This window comes from Hemitrygon akajei, chromosome 7, assembly GCF_048418815.1.
Source record: "Hemitrygon akajei chromosome 7, sHemAka1.3, whole genome shotgun sequence".
Lineage (NCBI taxonomy): Eukaryota > Metazoa > Chordata > Chondrichthyes > Myliobatiformes > Dasyatidae > Hemitrygon > Hemitrygon akajei.
The window spans coordinates 81,833,304-81,853,140 of record NC_133130.1 but is presented as its reverse complement, the minus strand read 5'-3'; the positions used below and the strand labels follow the sequence as shown (position 1 = coordinate 81,853,140).

Below are 19,837 nucleotides of genomic sequence, written 5' to 3'. Positions count from 1 at the left end.
CCATGGCACCCTTGTTGCCTTGAATTTGTAGAAGGCCTTTGACAAGGTGTGCCACACATAAGGCTGATAAACAAGTTAAGAGCTCATGGTATTACAGCAAAGATACTAGCATGGACAGAAGATTTCTGAGTGGCAGAAGGCTAATACTGGTTAAAAACACAGAGGGCTTTCTCTAATTGGCTGCCGATGACTAGTGGTGTTTGGCAGGGGTCAGTGTTGAGTCCGCTGCTTTTCACGTTATATGTTACTGATCTGGATGATGGACTTGATGGCTTTGTGGCCAAGTTTGTGGATGATTCAAAGGTAGGTGGAAGGGAAGGTAGTGTTGAAGAAGCAGAGAGTCTGTAGAAGGGCTCGAACAGATTAGGAGAGAGAGCAATTAAGTGGCAGGTGGAATACCCTGTAAGGAAGTGTATGGTCATGCAATTTGGTACAAGGAATAAATGCGTAGACTATTTTCTAAATAGGGAGAGAATTCTGAAATTAGAGGGTCAAAGGGACTTGGGAATCCAAGTGCAGGATTGCTTAAAGGTTAATTTGCAGGTTGAGTTGGTATTGAGGAAGGCAAACACAAAATGAATGATAGCATTGGTTTCAAGAGGACTAGAATATGGAAGCAAGGATGTAATCCTAAGACTTCTTGAGGCATTGATCGGACCACATTTGGAGGACTTGAACAGTTTTAGGCCCCTTATCTGAGAAAGGTTGTGCTAGCATTGGAGTGGGTAAAGAGGAGCTTTATGAGAGTGATCCCAGGAATGAAAGGTTTAATGTATGAGGAATTTCTGATGGCTCTGGGACTGTACTTACTAGAGTTTAGAAAAATGGGGGAGGGGTTGGGGGGGTGGCAAGATCTCATTAAAACTTACTGAATTCTGAAAGGCCTAGGTAGAGAGGACATCGAGAGGATGTTTCCAATAGTGGGGGAGTCTGGAGGGCCCAGCCTCGAATAAAAGGATGTCCCTTTGGAACAGAGGCAAGGAGGAATTTCAGCCAGAGGGTGGTGAACCTGTGGAATTCATTGCCACAGCCAACTGGGAGGATAAGGCATTGTGTGTTTTTAAAGTGGAGATTGATAGACCTCAGAGGTTATGGGAAGAAGGCAGGAGAAAGGGGTTGAGGGGGAAAATAAATCAGCCATGATCGGAATGCAGAGCATTCTGGAGGGGCCAAATGGCCTACTTTTCCTCCTATGTCTTATTGTTTTAATACCTAGTCTTGCTATGCTGGGACAGTATGACTGTGCAGACATATTCAAAGGTTCAGTTCACATTGTTGTGTGTCTGGAATCATATTATTTGGTCGGCATATTACCTTTTCTGAGGAATCAGATAGATCTCTACCATGGTCATAGTTGTCAGCAATAGCATTTTTTAAATGGTATTCAATTTACTGAATTTAAGATTCCAAGCTGACAGTGTAATGTTTAAATTTTTGTCTCCAGATTGATTGTCCAGTCTCTTAGGCTGCTAGTAAATTCTATTGTGTTTCATTATTTTTTTGTAAATGCCTGCAAGAAAATGAATCTCAAGTTAGTATATGGTAACATATGTGTATGTTGATAATGAATTTACTTTGAATCCAATCACCATGCTATAGAATCTGCATAATGTTGCTAAATTTTTCCCAGGACTAATCACTCATTTGCTTTTGTTTCAGGTGTCTGAACAACCATGGCAAAAGCATATGAGTTTATGTGGCAGAAGCCTGTTCCAGCATTTTTGCAAGAAGGTGCTGTTTTTGACAGATACGAAGAGGTAAGTGACATGTTAAAAATAAGTGACTTTTTCAATGTGATTAACATAATAGGATTCCATTTTAAACTCAGGCCAAGTAGAGCCATCACAAATGGCGGAAGTATTTTTTTTCTCTCTGATGGTCTTCCCTTGTGAAATCACATAAATTGCAGGCTTTGTTCAGTACATATTCTAATAGCAGCATAATGAAATCAGCCATATAGGCACTATTTTCATGCTCTGGTACTCTGTTTACCTATTCTGGGTACAGCAATGCATCAGTTTTATGTGCCTGACAAACAGAGTGAAAAGATGACTGTTTCTGGTGCTTGGAGCAGCAACGTTGCAATATGCTCTTCATAAACACCCTATGATTTTATTACATCCAGCAAGTAGAGAAAATGCCTTTTAACTTGAAGGAAAAGAAATAATAAATGAGACCATTTGCTCAGGGGATTTAATTTTTAGAGTCAGTTCAGAAACCAACTAATTTGTATGAAATTCATTGAACTTGCAGAGCATGCCTTGAAAGAATATGAATCAATATTCAGCAGAAGTGTTGTGCCAAAATAATACCATTTTGTAATAAATTAGAAAATCATTATTAAGATCCTTTATAGAATGGAACCTTAAAGCTGTGTTAATTTCTACGGCCTTTTCCTAACACTGCTTGGCCAGTCACAACCTGAAAATGATATGTAGCCTTTTCTTCATTAACACAAGTGATCCACATTGAAGGAGGTCCACCCATTGAAATGCAAAGATGGTAGTTCCATTTAAACATGAATAACAGAGGCTGCCAGGAAGTAAATGGAAACATTTTGGGTCAGAACTGGTTGGACCTTGTGACCAGTGTTACAATGGAGCACTAAGTCCTCTCCAGGTTCTATGGGCTCTTACCATCTCAGCACCTGTTCCTTTCCGTTCATTCTCCTGGCAGTTTATCTTCCAGCTAATTCTTCAGCTTTGTTGGGAATCCTCCTTTGTAACCTGTGTTTTCAGGAGTGATTTAAAAACTAAAAACCTTGTTGCTCAGTGCATTCAGCTCAAGCTCATATCCACTCCCACTCCCTAAGAAAAGCAATGATCTCTGTAGCCTGCCTGAGAATAGCTGAGCCCATGAATTTATCCATTCAGCACCAAGGAGAGAGAATCAATCTGTAAACTAATGGACGGACAAAACCTAGCAAGCAGCAAAAAAGACAAAGCCATCACACAAGTGAGGAGGTAATCTGAAAGATGATCAGTGAGTTTTCCACAGCTAATTTGGATCTTCCACTTTCGTACTCGGAGTATTCTCATTCAATGGCAGCTAATTGTTTTATTGCACTGGGTTGAATAGCTTTCTATAATTTCTTTTTACTTACTCTCGTCTTCAGAAGAGCATCAAAGCCTCAGAGGCTAGTGTTGAATATATTCAAAATCAAAACCATTAGATTTTTAGTTAGAGAATCAAAAGTTCTGGGGTTTAGTACAAGCAAATCACATTGGTCAAAAAAATTTAGCCATAATGTTTTGAATAATACAGCAGGCATGAGGGCCAGCTGGTCTACTCCTGCTTCCATTTGTGTTGTATTCTCCTGATTCAATTTAATAAATCATAATATTGAAAAATTACTCTTAAAATTAAATATGAATTTTCAACTCATTGAAAAAAAGGAATAATCTCTTAATATCAAATTTCTTCCATCAAAAACTTTTGAGTGCCTTTAAAGTGTTGTAAAATTCAAAGGCAGATAAACATTCCTAAAGTTCTTAGAAACCCTGAAATCCTCAAGCTAATTGTCATCGAACTGCCATTTGCTGGACCTTTCTGGAAGCTAAAGGACATACAGATTAAGTTCAATAGCACAGAGTTTGAGAATATTATCAATCCAGTTTAGCAGGGACAGGTCAGAGACCAAAGATGTAGGAATAAAGAATCCTGGATTAATGCCAGTTTGGTTAGCAGTAAATGTAAATTTTGAGATGGAACAGTCCTTGTTTGCAACACACAAAGTGCCGGAGGAAGTCAGTGTCATGGAGGGTAATAGACTGTCAGCATTTTAGGCTGATCCCCTTCATCAGAATCCCTCATCTTGTATTGGGTTTGCACATGAGCAAAAACCTCGTGTCTGATGCAAAACAAGAGTCATTTGCTAGAAAAGTATCTTAAATCTGAGGCCACTATTTAAACTTCAGTTGACTTTATAAAAGTTTGAGAAAACCAAAAGAATTGGCTCTATGGTTTTAAATATCAAAGTCAGAGTAATATAAAACTCCGCCATGGAAGGTCCCAAGCTTGGCTGCGAGAGAAGGAAGGTTGGGCATGGGGCTAGCAACCCCATCCCATACAAACCCAGAGCTACAGAAATGGCAGCAGAAGCTCCAAAACCCTTATCCCTGGGAGAGAAAGGATCTTCACCATATGAAGTCACGTGGTGAAAGTGGAAACCACAGGGCTGATCAACCTTCTATTGCCCCAGGATGGACGACTCTGGCTATCAGTGACCTCTGTCCCAGTAGGAGTGATAGGCTTAAGAAGAAGATGAAGAATAGTATAGTGTTGGTACATGGCTTTTGGCCTAATAGCTTCATGCGCTTTTACTATGGGTGACCAAGGTGTACCCACCCATCTCATCCCAATTTAGTGTGTTTGACCCATATCCATCTAAGCTCTGCCCTTGCATATACCTTTCTAGTGCTTCTTAAATAATACTTTTGTGCCTGCCTCAACCATTTCCCATCCATCTCCTGTGGGTCGAGACATAGGCGGCCCTGCTGATCGCTAAGGGGACCAAATCTCTCCCCAGTTACCCTCTTACTCATAATATAGTGATAGAACCTCTTCGGAGTTTTCTTAATTTTAGCTGCTGGATCCATCTCATACCTTTTCTTTTCCTTCCTTTTTTCCCTCTGGAGTATTCTTAATCCTTTTAGAGTAATCAAGAGATTCTTTTAGTCCTGACCTTCTAAACCCAATTTATGCTTTTTTTTTTACCAGAGCCTCAGTATCTCTTGGCAGCCAATGTTTTCTAAACTTAACCAGGCTTACTCTTCACCCTAACAGGAACATGCTGCTCCTGGATTTTTGCTACCATTCTCTTAACCAGCTTCCCACTTGTGATTTGTTCCTTTCCCTTCAAACTGGATCATCCATTCAACCTCTGCTAGAGCCTGTCTCATTCCCCCATAATAAGCCCTACTCTAGTTTAGTATGCTAACCTGTGGGGCTGTCCTATCTTTTTCCATCACAGTCTCAATACTAATAGAATTATAGTCCCTAAAGCCAAAGTGCTCCCTGACTGCAATTTAAGTTACCTGCCTTGTTCCCTAAGAGGAGATCCAATATTGATTCCATCACCCAGTGTAGTGTCCTCTGTATGTAGATTCAGGACCCTTAACTCTGGGTAATCCAGTCAATACCAAAGAAATTAAAATCTCTTGTTGAGTGAACTTGGCCTTTTCTCCTTGGAGCGACGGAGGATGAGAGGTGACCTGATAGAGGTGTATAAGATGATGAGGGGCATGGATCGTGTGGATAGCCAGAGGCTTTTTCCCAGGGCTGAAGTGGTGAACATGAGAGGGCATAGTTTTAAGGGGCTTAGAAGTTGATATAAGGGGACGTCAGGGGTAAGTTTTTCAGACAGAGGTTGGTGGGTGTTTGGAATGCACTGTTGGCGGTGGTGGTGGAAGCAGATACAATAGGGTCTTTTAAGAGTCTCTTAGATAGATACATGGAGCTTAGAAAAATAGAGGGCTCTGCACTAGGGAAATTCTAGGCAGTTTCTAGAGTAGGTTACATGGTCGGCACAACATTGTGGGTGGAAGAGCCTGCAATGTGCTGTAGATTTGTGTGTTCCCACTAATGCAGCCCTGTTATTCTTACAATTATGAGCAATTTCTGCATATTTCTGCTTCTCAATTTCTGCCAACTACTTGTGGGGGTGGGGGGGAGGGGAATGTCTGTAATACAGCCCCACTAGAGTGAACCTCCTCTTTTTCAAAGTTCTACCCATATGGCTTCATTGGAAATGCCCCAAGAATGTCATCTTTAAGTACTGTTGTTATGTCCTCCCTTTTCAAAAAGTCAGCAGCCCCTTCTCGCTTGGCTTTACCTCTGAGTTACCTGTAAACATCTGTATTCTGAAGTACTGAGCTACCGGTCCTGCCCTTCCCAGCCATCTTTCTGTTATTGCTATAACATCCCATTCCCCAGCTAATCCGCACTCTGAGTTTATCTGCCTTACCCATCAAACCTCATGCATTGAAATAACAGTAGTTTAACTAGGTACTCTTTTCCCTGCAACTACTGTGTCCCTAGCTATAATGATTTCTAGACTTGCTCTCCCTGGCTACTGCTTTATCCCATGACTTGCTTTGGCTCAGAGTCTTATCCCTTATCAATCTAGTGTGAACTTACCTGTGTTGCTGTAGCTAATTTCCCCACAAGGTCACTGGTACTTCTTTGGTTCAAGTACAAGCAACCCCTACCCCAAAAGAGATCCCAATGCTCCAAGAACCTGAATTCCTGCCCTTGCACCAGCTCCTCAGCCACAAATTCATCAGGCCTATCTTTCTATTTTGCTAGCTCATGTCTCTGGGAATAATCTGGAGATACTACCTTCAAAGTCCTGCTTCTTAATTTCCTAACCAACTCATTTGCAGAACCTCATCCCTTATTCTATCTATGTCATTTGTACCAACATGTATAAAGGCTTCTGGCTGTTTGCCTTCCCAGTTGAGAATCACCTCGCAGATATATCCTTGATCTTGGCACCCGGAAGCAACACACCATCTGCTCATAGAATCTCTACAGCTATAGAATCCCCTGCCTGTTCCCTTCACTATTGAGTCTATCACTGTTGCCCGAACTGGCTCTACTCTGAGCCAGTTACAGAGTCAGAAATCCGACTACTGCTGCTAGTCTCTGAAAGAACATTCCCCCTCAACAGTATCCAAAGAGTTAATGAGTAAGTAGGTATGCCTGTTGTTGAGGAGGGTAGGCCACAGGGGAATCCTACACTAACTGCCTACTCCCCTTTTCCTGGTGACCGTCCAACTCCAGCTGCAGTTCCTTGATGTAGTCTGAGCAATAACTTATAACTTATTAAGAGCATGTACTTAACAGGTAGATTGAATGGTTAGGCGTGATCCATGTAATCTTGTGTCCTAAAGCATAAAAAGGGAATTGCATAGAATGAACCTTGCGACACCAGCCCTCTATCTTAACCTTCTGCACTCTGATAGAACAAAAATAATTGGTTCGCCCACAGCTCAAATTTCACAGAATGACTCTAGACAGCATAAGGGCTTCCTCAGGATGCGTACTGCTGTGTTCAATTTTAGGAAGAGATAGCAATTTAGCATTGTTTGATTGGGGAATTAGGCCTTCTATATTAAGAGTGGCTAAATATAGCAAAACCACCATGAGTTGTGGAAAACTGTAGGAAAAAAATTAATCCATACTATTTAGTCCCAAAGCTCATTCTAAAAGGAAGCAAAATATCAGAATGGTGTAAATGTAGTTGAAAAACTCAATTTGGCAATAGACAAAAAAAATCAATGAGACTTTGATTTATTATTAGGTAAATTTTTATCAAGTGCTTTTGACACAGAACTTCGTGTGTGGTTGAATTCCCAATAAGCCACTCAGAGAACAAAGTTCTATGCCAAAAGCACTCATGGTGAATTATATTTATTCTTATATTAATGCTACATAATAACAAATAATTCTATGGTAGTTTATTATTAAAATGCACTTTTGTCAACTTATCGAGTACAAAAGTAGATCTATAGAATGTATTTTTGAGCACCTTCAGTGGCACTTTGTTTCCAAAATTGTGTCTGATCCATGGGTGCAAATTTGTAGCATTAGTGACAACTGATATTATTCTATTAAAGAGATGAGCAGATGCATAGCTAACATCTATCTCAACTTACAATGTTAATTTGATGCCAGTAAGACCATTAGGGAGCTCCAGTCTTCAAACCATGTCACACAGCTGACCACACAGGAGGAACCTCATGACTGTTTAAAGAAAACGTTAGCTACTTAGTTGTCAGTTGAACCTTGCCTGTTGCTATAATTGAATGATTGTCTGGTACTTTCTGCAGTTGTGTCAAGTTGCCAAAATTAGCAGTAAGTAGTGTGGCAGGTGTAGCAGTGCAATTTTGATGCTTCTGTATGAGTCCATTATTTCCAAACATGGATGTAGGCATAGACATTCCCATGGACATTAAAGGGAAAGTGAGCAAAGGTCATAGAAGGAAAAGCTGCTTGAAACTGTAATGAGGATAAATGAAACACTTCTTCGGCCTTAATTCAACAAAGAACAATGTGTGACTGGCCTTTATCCACAATCTGCCAACCAAGTGTCCCTTTCCTGTGACCCACCACTACCCCAATCTCCAGACCCCTCTCTTGAGTGATGAACTTTGTCTTGAGATGATTAACCTCCTATTACCACAACCATCTTCCACTTGTGAGGTATAACTCCGTCTGTTGGAGAGGTTTACTGTTGATTCCTATTGACTTCAGTTTTTCTGGGTTTTCTTTATGCCATGCTCTGTTGAAGGCTGTCTTATAACTTGCCTTTGGAGTTCAGCTCCAAAGGCAAGCTCATTGTTGGGACCAATACCAAATTGACCTGTTAAAATGCCAACACAGAAGCAGTAAGTGGGCTTTTGGTCATTAATTAATAGCATTGTTTATAAGTAGTTCATGATTATGCTGATGATTGTTAGTAGTCTGATAGGAATAATTAGCTGATGAAAGTGGACACATAACCGTGAAATACTTCTGCTCTGATATACGTTATGCTAGTGTTGTATCTGAATAAGTTAAGTAGGGGTGCACTAGATCATCAGGTGCATACATTTCCAGTATTAGAACCAGTGTGAATGCTTTGCTGCATCTAGAAATCTCAGTCATTTTTTGATATCGTGTGGAGTGAATTGAGTTATAAAGAATAGTATTTGATGATGGGGATCTTAAGAGGAGGTAACTGTGGTTCATTCATTATAAATTTTGTCTGAAGACTGAATAATCCATAATAATGATGAACTTTTATATAATGCCCTTTTCAACTTCAGCATCTCCTGAAGCATTTTTCAATCACAATGTGCTTTTAATATGCAGACATTTTTGTAATATAAGGAGCCAATTACAGGAAGATTTGCATGCTATACGGTGTTACTAATAAAGATATGATAATGATCAGTTTGTTTTGGTGGTATTCAGTGAGGGACAAATAAAAGCCCAAATTCTGAGAACAACACCACTTCACTTCAAATATTCTGAACTCATCTTTCTTACTCACAGTGGAGTAAATGACAACGTAATTTAATTTCTTCATCTTTAATCTCTGGCAGGACCATTAATACAACATTCCCTCAATGCAGTCTGTCAGTCTAGATTTTCATTGCTAAGTTTATTGAATGGAACTTGGCTCAGTATCTCTCTCGTTAGAGGGCAGGGCAACTGATCCACAGCAGTCATCTCCAGATCTTCCCTTCTGATCATTCTGAATGGTTTTTATTCAATGCAACAAGTTTTTCAACCATCATTTTCTCTAAAAGTACTTTATAAAACTGCCTACACAGAAAGCTATTCGTCATGAAGTATTCATCATATCATTACCCACCAGAGTGCAATATATAGCTGTCTGCACAGAGAGGCTTAGTATATTTAGCCCACAGGTTTGACAACTGTCCTGAAATCAAGTAGAAAAGTTCAAGTTTAATTGTCATCCAACCATACACAGCCAAATGAACCAGCATTCCTCTGGGGCCACGGTACAAAACACAGAACCAACAGTCACACATAGCACATAGTACATATAGCAGATATACCGTAGTTATTATAGCAGAAAAAAAATATAACAGTCGCACAAAAAACAACATAGTCCAAGTCACTGAATGTCATGGCCTATAGATTGATGCTGCATGGATTTTGTCCTGGAGATCTGTTTCTGCAAGAACAACTCATCATGGTGCAACCGCAGATGAATGCAATCCCGCTTGTCTTCTACCCAGCGAACACTGATGGGAGGTGCCAGCCCCTGAGTGCTCCCACAGAGGCCCCTGCTGTATGCCACACCACCTTCAGCCACTCCTCCCCCTGGCAACTGCGGCAGGTGACCACACAGCGCGAGGACCTGACTGCGCAACAGCCAAGCAGTGCAGCTTCCCTGCTGTCAGTCTCGCCAATGAACTAGTGAGCTGGTCATGCAGTCTTATACATTACCAATGTCCAGCAGGGTCTTGCATTCACAATAAAATTGCCCAAGACGCTCACTTGCACCGTCTCGTGGACCTCACACCACCAGTTTGTAGCTGAGCTCCAGCAAATTCTTGACTTCCGTGCTGCAGTGCACAGGCATGGAAGACGAGAGCATCACAGCTGCAGAAAGAGAGAATGTTGTAGAGTAATTGTCTACTAAGTCATTGTGGGTGGAAATCAGAAATAGGAAGGGGGCAGTCACATGACTGGGAATATCCTATAGGCTCCCAACAGCAACTGGGACACTGAGGAGCATTCAAGTAGGCTGAATGTGGGTTCAATTTCAACATTTAAGAGAAGCTTGGATGCATATACGGATGAGAAGAATATTGAGGGCTATGGTGCAGGTCTATGAGATAAAGCAGAATAATAGTTTGGCACAGACTAGATGGGCCAAAAGGCCTGTTTCTGTGCAGTAGTTATTTATGGCTCTATGATTCTAGGTGGATTTTGGAAAAGTGCAAAAATAACAGGGCTGTTGTCAAGAGTGTCTGCTACTTCCCTAATATTGATCGGCACCTCCTTAATGCAGAGGTTTAGTTGGGGCAGGTTCCTGACACACTGTGTAGACACATGAACTAAAGGAGAGATCATACTGGATTCAGAATTGGCTCGCCACAGAAGGCAGAGGGTGGTGATTAGTGGTGTTGCAGAGGGGTTTGTTCTGGAGGAAGTGGAGGACAGAATTTGTAAGTCTGCAGATCACACGGAGGTTGGTAGTGTTGTGAATAGTGTAGAAGTTTGTCAAAGGTTAAATCATGATGTAGCCAGGATGCAGAGCTGGATGGAGAAATGACAGATGGAGTACAAACTGAAGAAGTGTGAAATGATTCACTTCAGAAAATTGAACTTGAAGGCAGAGTGCAGTGTTAATGGCAGGGTAGAAGAACAGAGGAAACTTGGAATCCAAATCTGTAGATCCTTCAAAGCTACTTTTTGTCTCTCATTATACAGTACACACAAAATGCTGGAGGAACTCAGCAGGCCTGGCAACATTTATGGAAAAGAAAACAGTTGACCTTTCAGGCTGAGACCCTTCCATCTGGACCCCTCATGAGTCCCGATGAAGAGTCTTGGCCTGAAGCCTCGACTGTTTACTCTTTTCCATAGATGCTGCCTGGCCTGCTGAGTTCCTCCTGCATTTTGTGTGTGTTACTTTGTTTTCCAGCATTTGTAGATTTTTCTTGTTCGTGTCACAAGGTTGGTTAAGAAGGTGTATAATGTGTTGGTATTCATTAGTTGGGAATTGAGTTCAGGAGGTGGTAATGTGGTAATGTTGCAGCTCCATAAAACACTGTTTAGGCCACATTGAAATATTGTATTCGGTTTTGTTCTCCTCATTATAGGAAGGATGTGAAGGCTTTAGAGAGGGTATAGAGGAGATTTACCAGAACATGTCTTGTAAGAAAAGACTGAATAAGCTAAGGGTGGAAAAGGATTAAATGCGACTTGAGAGAGGTGTATAAGATTATGAAAGGCAGACAGAGTGGACAGCCAGCACCTTTTACCCAGGCAACAACTGCCAATACCAGAGAACATCTGTTACAGGTGAGTGGAGGTATTTTTGGGGGAGATATCGAATATAGGTTTTTTTACACAGAGAGTGGAGCGTGCATGGAAAACACTGGTGGTGGTTGTGGTTGAGGCTAGTACTTTAAGAGACTCTTATATCGGTACATAGATCTTAATTAAACTGGAACGTTATGGGGTAAAGGGTTCGGTTGATTATAGGTCAGCACAACATTGTGGCCATACTGTGCTGTACTTCTCCATGTTCTATGTTCAGAATACACTGGCACGTGCACTGAAACTGGCAGTAATTCACTACGGACAGTCAACCAGCTGTCAGTCTGTTCCAGTCCTAGGTTTAACTGACATTTTTTGCATCTCTTTATCTAGCTTGGATTATTCATGCTTATGGGAATTGCAGATTGGAATAGAATCTTTCGGTGTAACCTGTGATGGAATTCTGCTTAGATTCCCCCCTCTCCTAGTGTTTTAATTCTCTGAAAACAATATTTTCTGAAAGGCCACTTTTCCATCTTTAGGTTATAACGATAAATCAATAAATTAAGACTCGTAGCAATATTTCACATACCACTGAGGCACAACTATTTTTGGAAATTTGACAAACTTGCAACATTATTTCCATTTTATATGGATTGATGAATCTGCTACTTACTTTGATTATGTCTATTTTTGCCTCAACATGAAGTATTGAAGAGCAACAAGAGGAGATTAGAAAATTATATTAATATTTCAGGAAGAAACTGAATTAATAAGATAGAATAGCATAATTACGGTAATATTGAAGGCTTTTGTTTCCACCATAAGTGTACATAGTTGTGTACTGACAATGTTTATGTTAATGAAGTTTGAGGAATTCATGCATTGGTTGTCTGAATAGATGCTAGATGGTAGTGTTCTCTGAACAAAAAATGGATATTGGATTGTACAGTATACTGCCTTTTTGCATATTTTAAGCAAAATTGAGTTTAGTCAGAGATAAGTTGAGTTTATAATGCATGTAGTGTAAAGAAGACTAACCTAGCACAGATGTTTTTCTGTATTTCAAAATAGCATGGAATAAAATTACATCAATATCATGCAGAAAGGCGTTTCATATACATTTTAACTGCAACAAAGTCAGACAACTGCAAAACAATCAGTTAGTTAGACATAGAGATTCTGATAACTTTTAATCCATATTTTAAGACATTCATGAGCAGATCTTATTTCTCCTGAATAATGTACAAAGTTTAATACACCAGAGACTGAATAGTTTTCAATTTAAAACTTTATTCTTGGCCAAGTATTGAAGGATATTTTTAATTAAAGGTAGCCTTGGCTTTCAACATTTCCTCTTGGTTTCAATTGGAATATTTATTTTTCTTGGAATATTGCCATTTTCCAGCCTTATTAAAATTCAGCCATTTTGTTGCTGTTCGTCATAGGAAAATAGCAAATACTAAATTGATTGGATGGTGATTCATGGTTACCTGCTTGTCAAAAGCAGTACTATCGATTAAACCTTAATAGGCTAAAGTACTACAACATTACAGAAATTAATTTAAAAATGCTCCAATTTATTGATTGTAGCAGTGAAGGTTCTGGAATTTTTTGTCTGGAATTTGCAACTTCAGACTAATTGAAATGTGGGCTAACAACAGCAGATGATTTGTATTGATTTATGTCTGGCATTCATGATGAAGTAACTATGAAAATGCTGGTTGGTGGCCCATTGTAATTTCAGTTTATTTTTGTACATCTTGTCAATGTATGTGAACCTTGGCCAATTTCCCTCTCTAAGATAAATGCTGTATAGATTTCTCTCCTTTAGAATTTGACATGTTTTGGTGGGACTGTCATGAATAAAAGCATTGGTTACACTGTACCTTTCCATTATCCCATTTAGTGTAGACATTTGTTATTTCCAGATCTTACTTTGCTTTAGTTATCTATTGTTGCAGGGACATTGGCACTAGAAATTATCCTTGCTCACTGTTTCTCTTTCAGCTGGTTACCCCTTTGATGTCTTTTTTTGTTAGCTGTGTTAGGAATTAGTTTTGTTGAATGTAATGTAGAGAGATTTTCTAATTATAAAAGGAAACACACATACAGTATGTGCTTCATTTGGGCACAAGGAAAATGAAATGATACTCGAATTTTGGTGTTATTACGCTGGTTAAAGTTCAAAGCAAATTTATTATCCAAGTACATATATGTTACCATATACAACCCTGAGATTAATTTTCTTGCAGGCATACTCAATAGATCTATGGAATAATAACCATAACAGAATCAATGAAAGACTGCAACAACTTGGGAGTTCCACCAGTGTCCAAGGGACAACAAACTGTGCAAATACGAAAAGGAGTAAATAATAATAATAAATAAATAGTAAGAACATGAGATGAAGAGTCCTTGAAAGTGAGATCATGAGTTGGGGGACCACTTCAGTGATGGGGCAAGTGAAGTTGAGTGAAGTTATCCCCTTTGGTTCAGAAGCCTCATGCTGAGAAGTAATAACTGTTTCTGAACCCGGCGGTGTGAGTACTGAGGCTTCTGTACCTTCTTCCTGATGGCAGCAGCGAGAGGACAGTATGTCCTAGGTGATGACAGATGAAGAAAAGCCTGAGTTTAGCTGACTACTGGTTAAGGGGCAAGATTTAGGAAATATCTGGGAGTTGCCGGGCAGAGCATTGTGTTGCCTTTAATCAGCCGAGAGAAAACAGTTAATCCTGAAGTGTCTCTCTAAACATGTAGCACTGACTTCAGATTATTTGAAAAGCAAAAGTCTGGATTTCTGAAATATTTGTAAAAGCTTCCTTATACGTTCACCTTTTTATCTCTAAATATGCCAATGGAAAAATGATGGTTATGGATAACTAATAATGTATGCATGTCGACTTAACTAAAACAATTCTGCGCATGAAAATTGTTTAATCCTTCCAGAGTGGTTGCAGCCCTATGATAAGGAAAGAAATGGGAAAATATTGCAAGCTATGATTTGTTCAATGCAGTCAGTCCCCAATTTACATCAGGGTTCCATTCTTGAGGACCGTCCATAACCTGAACTTTTCATATAAAGGAAAAGTACAGCAACACTGTGTAGGATATGATCACAGAAAAAGCTGTGATAGGAGAGCAAGCAAGTGCAGGAAGAGCAGCTACAAGTCAGACTCACTGACAGGAATCAAGTCTGCTTGCTGGTCTCAGCTCTGCTTGGGTTATCTTCATCCTGAGTGTTGTGGCTCACTGCAGGGGTTGGGGCTGGGAAGGGGGTCACGTGGAGCTGCCCTGTTCCTGTCCAGCAGGAGATTCCCACAGTCCCACGGCAGCCAGCAAATCCACCCCCATCTGCACCGTAGTTCTCCCAAATGCTCGTTCCTACGAAGGTTCATAATTCGGGTGTTCGTAACTGAAACAGAACCTATACTGTCAGGCGGGCTGCAGCTACAATTCACGTTCCAAGCCTACACTAATAAGGCACACCTACTTTCTTTCTACTATGCTGATGACCGCATCGGTGCTGCTTCATGCACCCATGCTGACCTCGTCAATTTAATCAACTTTGCCTTCAACTTCCACACTGCCCTTAAATTTACTTGGTCCATCTCTGACGAGGTTCTTTTCTTGATCTCCCCGTCTTCATCTCTGGGGACATAATCTACCAACATCTTTTTACAGATCCATCGACTCTCACAGCTATCTTGACTATATGTTTTCTCAACCTGCCACTTGTAAAGATGCTGCTCTTTTCTCTCAGTTCTCCTTTCTCCACTGCCTCTCTTCCATTCTAGAACATCTGAGATGTCCCCTTTCATCAAAGCCTGGGATTTCCCTCATGTGGATGTGCTATGTTGATGCTGGAATGTGTGGTGACACTTGTGGGCTGCCCCAGCACATCGCTCGGTTGTGTTGGCTGCTAATGCAAATGGCACATTTCACTGTATGTTTTATGTATATGTGATAAATAAATGAGTCTGAATCTGCATCTCCTTCATTTCCCACACATCTGCCCTCACCCCATCCTCCCACTGTCATGAGATGGATAGGGCTCCCCTTGTCCTTACCTACCACCCTGTATTCAGTACATGATTCCCTGTAACTTCTGCAGTCTTCAACAGGATCCTATCACCAAACACATCTTACCCCCACCCCCACACCCCTGCTTTCGGCAAAGATTGCTCTCTACATGACTCCCTTGTTTACTCATTCCCCCCCCCCCCCACCACCATCGATCCCCTTCTGGCACTTGTCCTTGCAATCATGACAAGTGCTAGACCTGTCCCTATACCTCTTCTCTCACCACCTTTCAGGGCCTCAATCAGTCCTTCCACATAAGGCAACTCTTCACCTATGTCTATTGGGATCATCTGTTCTATCTGGTACTCACAACGCAGCCTCCTCTACAGTAGTGAGACCTAATGCAGATTAGGGAAACCACTTTGTCGAGCACCGACCTCTATCTGCTGCAAAAGGCAGGACCTCTCAGTGGTTACCCATTTCAATCTGATTCCCATTCTCATTTTGCTATGTCTGTGGACTCTTCTGCTGTACAATGAAGCCAAAGTCAGTTTGGTGGAGCAGCATCTCCTATTCCATCTGGGTAGCCTCCAACTTCTGGAAATACACCTTCCCCCCTTCTCTCTTTTTCTATTCCTCATTCTGGTTACCCCTTCTCCTCACCTACCGGTCTCCTCCTCCTGGTTTCCCTTCTCCTTTGCTTTCCTCCATGGTTCATTTAGATTCCTTCTTTAGCCTTTTCTCTCTTCTACTTATCAGCTCACAGCTCCTTAGTTCATGCCCCCTCCTCAACACACCCACCCAACTTCAACCTCACCTGACTTCAACTATCACCTGCCAGCTTGTACTCCTTCCCCTCCGCCCACTTGTCTTTTATTCTGGCTTCTGTCTCCTTCCTTCCTTTCCAGTCCTGATGAAGGGTCTCGGCCCAAAACATTGAATGTTTATTCCTCTATGTAGCCACTGCTTGACTTGCTGAGTTCCCTTAAGCATTTTGTGTGCAATGCTCCAGATTTCCAGTATCTGCCGAACCTCAATGTGTTTAAGAATCTGAAAGTATTGTCGTCTCCCTAGCAGGCAGACTGCTGAGCAGCATTCATTGGTTCCAGATGCAGTTTCCTCATGTTCACGCAGTAGGAACTTAATAAAACAAGGCTTCTTTATGAAGAAAACCATTCAACTCTGAATCCTCCTTGCTTCCATCTGTACTTGGTTTGTCGAGGTCAACTGGGATACCAAGAAGGTAGTCGTAGCCCCATTCACAGATACTTCCCTGAAGTGTGCATCCAATTAACTGTAATGGCTGTAGTCTTGTAACCTATCAACACTTACAAAACAGTGCATAATCAATTATAACCACTTGGATATAGTACTAGAAGACAGCTGGAAGCAAAGGGAAGGTATGCAATTTAAATATGTGGTTTTTAAAAATCCTACGTTTTTCTTGATTGTATTATGTTACAAGCATTCATTGCTTTGCACTTAGGAGGAAAGCTCATGTTCCCCTTAGATTATCTTGTGGAGATATTTAATTTCTGAACTATTGAAAAGATGGTAAAAGATGGAACTTTTGCCATTGTTATAGCTTTCTGATTTATATGCATATGGTACTAATTTATTTAAATGTAGAAATGTAAATATTTGACTTTAGGTTTGACTTAGACCATAACACCTAGGAGCAGACTTAGGACCTTTGGCCCATCGAGTCTGCTCTGCCATTCCATCACAGCTAATTTATTATCCCTCTCCACCTCATTCTCCTGCCTTCTTCCCGTAACCTTTGATGTCCTGATTAATTAAGAGCCTATCAACATCCACTTTAAGTATACTCAGTGATTTGGTGTCCGCAGCCACCTGTTTCAATGAATTCCACGGATGCATTACCCTTTGGCTAAAGCAATTCCTCCTCATCTGTGCTCTTATTGATGTCCCCCTATTCTGAGGATGTGCGCTCAGGGTCTAGACTCCCCCACCACAGGAAATAACCTCCCGATATCTACTCTATCCAGACCTTTCAATATTCAATAGCTTTCAATGAGATCACCCCCTCGTTCTTCTAAACTTCAGCAAGTACAGGTCCAGAGCCATCAAACTCTCCTCATGCATTAACACTTTAATTCCCGGAATTATTTTTATGAGCTTCCTTTGGACCTTCTCCAATGCCAGCACATCTGTTAGATAGGGACCCAAAACTGCTCACAATACTAAGTACGGTCTGAACAATGCCTTATAAAACCTCAGTATTTCATCCTAGCTCATCCCCTTGAAATGAGTGCTAACCTTGCTTTTACCCACCTTACCACCAACTCAATGTGCAAGCTAACCTTTAACAAGTCCTGCACGAGTCCCTTTGCACCATTAATTTTTGAATTTTCTCCCTGTTTAGAAAATAATTCTACCAAAGTGTATGACCATACACTTCCCTGCACTATATTCCCTCTGCTGCTTCTTTGCACATTTTCCCAATTTGCTTAAGTCCTCCTGCAGACTTCCCTGCTTTCTGAACACTACTTGCCCGTCCACCTATCTTCGTATCATCTGCAAACTTGGCCACAAAACCATCAATACTGTCATCCAAGTCATCGTATATCCCAGCACCACTAGTCACCGGCAGCCAACCAGGAAAGCCCCCTTAAAATCCCACTCTGCTTCCTGCCAGTCAGCCATGCTATTTTGGGGGCATTTGATAGCCAGTTTCAATTAAGCCATTTGTACTTAGCTTGCTTCCCCTCCACTGTTATTAGTCAATCCTGACAGCTGCTGTGGATACATGGCCATCTGTGCTTTTCAGTAAACATTTTTGTTAGGAGTTGTAGTTACTGATTTATTGTTAAGGATTGTTTTTCCAACAGGAGCCATCCTTGTTGGAACCTAACTGTCTTGTTAAAGTGGATGAATTTGGATTCTTCCTTACCTGGAAAAGTGAAGGAAAGGTAATTTATTTCATATTTTAACACGGTGCCTACAATATATGTTACTCAATTAACTTGTTTTAGATTTAATATTATTTTGATTATTGTGGTTTCATTGGTAAAATAAGTAATGATAACGTTGAGAGTAAAATACCTAAATGCCCCACAAATCGATTTTAGTGCAACGTTTTTCCAAATTATTTTTTTTAAAGGGGATGACAAATGTCCTTTACAGTATCTTTAATTGGGGGATCTAAAAAGTTCATCAAGAAACCTATTGGTAAGAGGACTTTGCTGGAGCAACACTTCTGCTTGTAATCCTCTGCTTTAGATAGTTTATCTGTTTACCACTTGCTCTGATATATCACTCTCTACTGTAGTAGCCATGGAGAAGGACAGAAAGTTAACTATTCAGATTCCAATGTAAGATCACCAACCTGAAATTTAAATTCCTCATTCCACCGATGCTGCTCAAAGGGTGTTTCCAACATTTTCTATTTATATTTAAGGCATTTTTGTCCATCAAATCTCCAATAAGAGTTATGTGATTTCTTTGACTCTGTCCTTGTGGCTATTACATAAATTGACCTAGTATTCGTAACTCGCCAACCTTACCCTTTCTGCTCTATTGGAATTTATCTCTTTTTTGCTTTAGCTATTGTTTCTCATCCTTGGATTCATCTTAATAAGTTTACACATTGGTGTCTCTGGCTTCAAAACCCTACTGTAAATGGGCACCTAAATCAACACACATGGCTTTATCTCTGGCCCAACTAGTGTTACAAAACAAATTATAACATTTTCATTCTTCATTCTGCCGCCATCGTTTTGGAATATGGAGATTTGTCGTTTCAGATTTGGTATTTATTGCACCTTTTTACAATGGTGGACCCGAAACTGCATGGGTTTTAGTTCTGGTCTAGATGGCAAGATTACATCTTGACTTCAGTTTTACCAGTGAAAGAGCACCTTGTTAGTGTAGAACCAGTGTGGTTCTGACCCCTCTCCAGCCATTTTTTCCCCAAGGGGAAGCAGAGGGCAAATGATCTTAAATGGACATTTTGCACTTAAATGGTGTTAGTTGTATCATTTGAGCCAAAAATGTTTTTGATCAGTTTCACTGATAAGTAATTAAATTATGTGTGGTGCACGATGGAAATCCTTGTACTGAAAATTTGGTGCATATTTTTGATGTTAAGGAAGGACAAGTACTGGAATGTTCAATGGTAAACAGTATTCGATATGGGACTATCCGCAAGGTAAGAATTTGTTTTGTGCATACTTCCTCTTAAAAACTTAAACTAGTTAGGTGATTAAATGGGTGAAAATAAATTTAAATTAGGAGAACTCAGTCTCAAGCATCTTGGCAGGGTAAATGTGAGGTTTTGTAGCTCATT

The 19,837-nt window shown here is 40.5% G+C and overlaps 1 protein-coding gene across 9 annotated transcripts in view; it reads left to right on the top strand.

Annotated features, from left to right (window-relative positions):
* plcb4a (phospholipase C, beta 4a) overlaps positions 1-19,837 on the top strand; it is a 540,859-nt gene that overhangs the window by 312,053 nt on the left and 208,969 nt on the right. For all 9 annotated transcript variants that reach the window (XM_073051319.1, XM_073051318.1, XM_073051315.1 and 6 more), the window contains 3 exons: positions 1,660-1,757; positions 18,381-18,461; positions 19,640-19,699. In XM_073051319.1, the coding sequence (XP_072907420.1) occupies positions 1,674-1,757; positions 18,381-18,461; positions 19,640-19,699 (225 nt within the window). In that variant the 5' untranslated portion in view covers positions 1,660-1,673. The remainder of the gene's footprint in view (positions 1-1,659; positions 1,758-18,380; positions 18,462-19,639; positions 19,700-19,837) is intronic.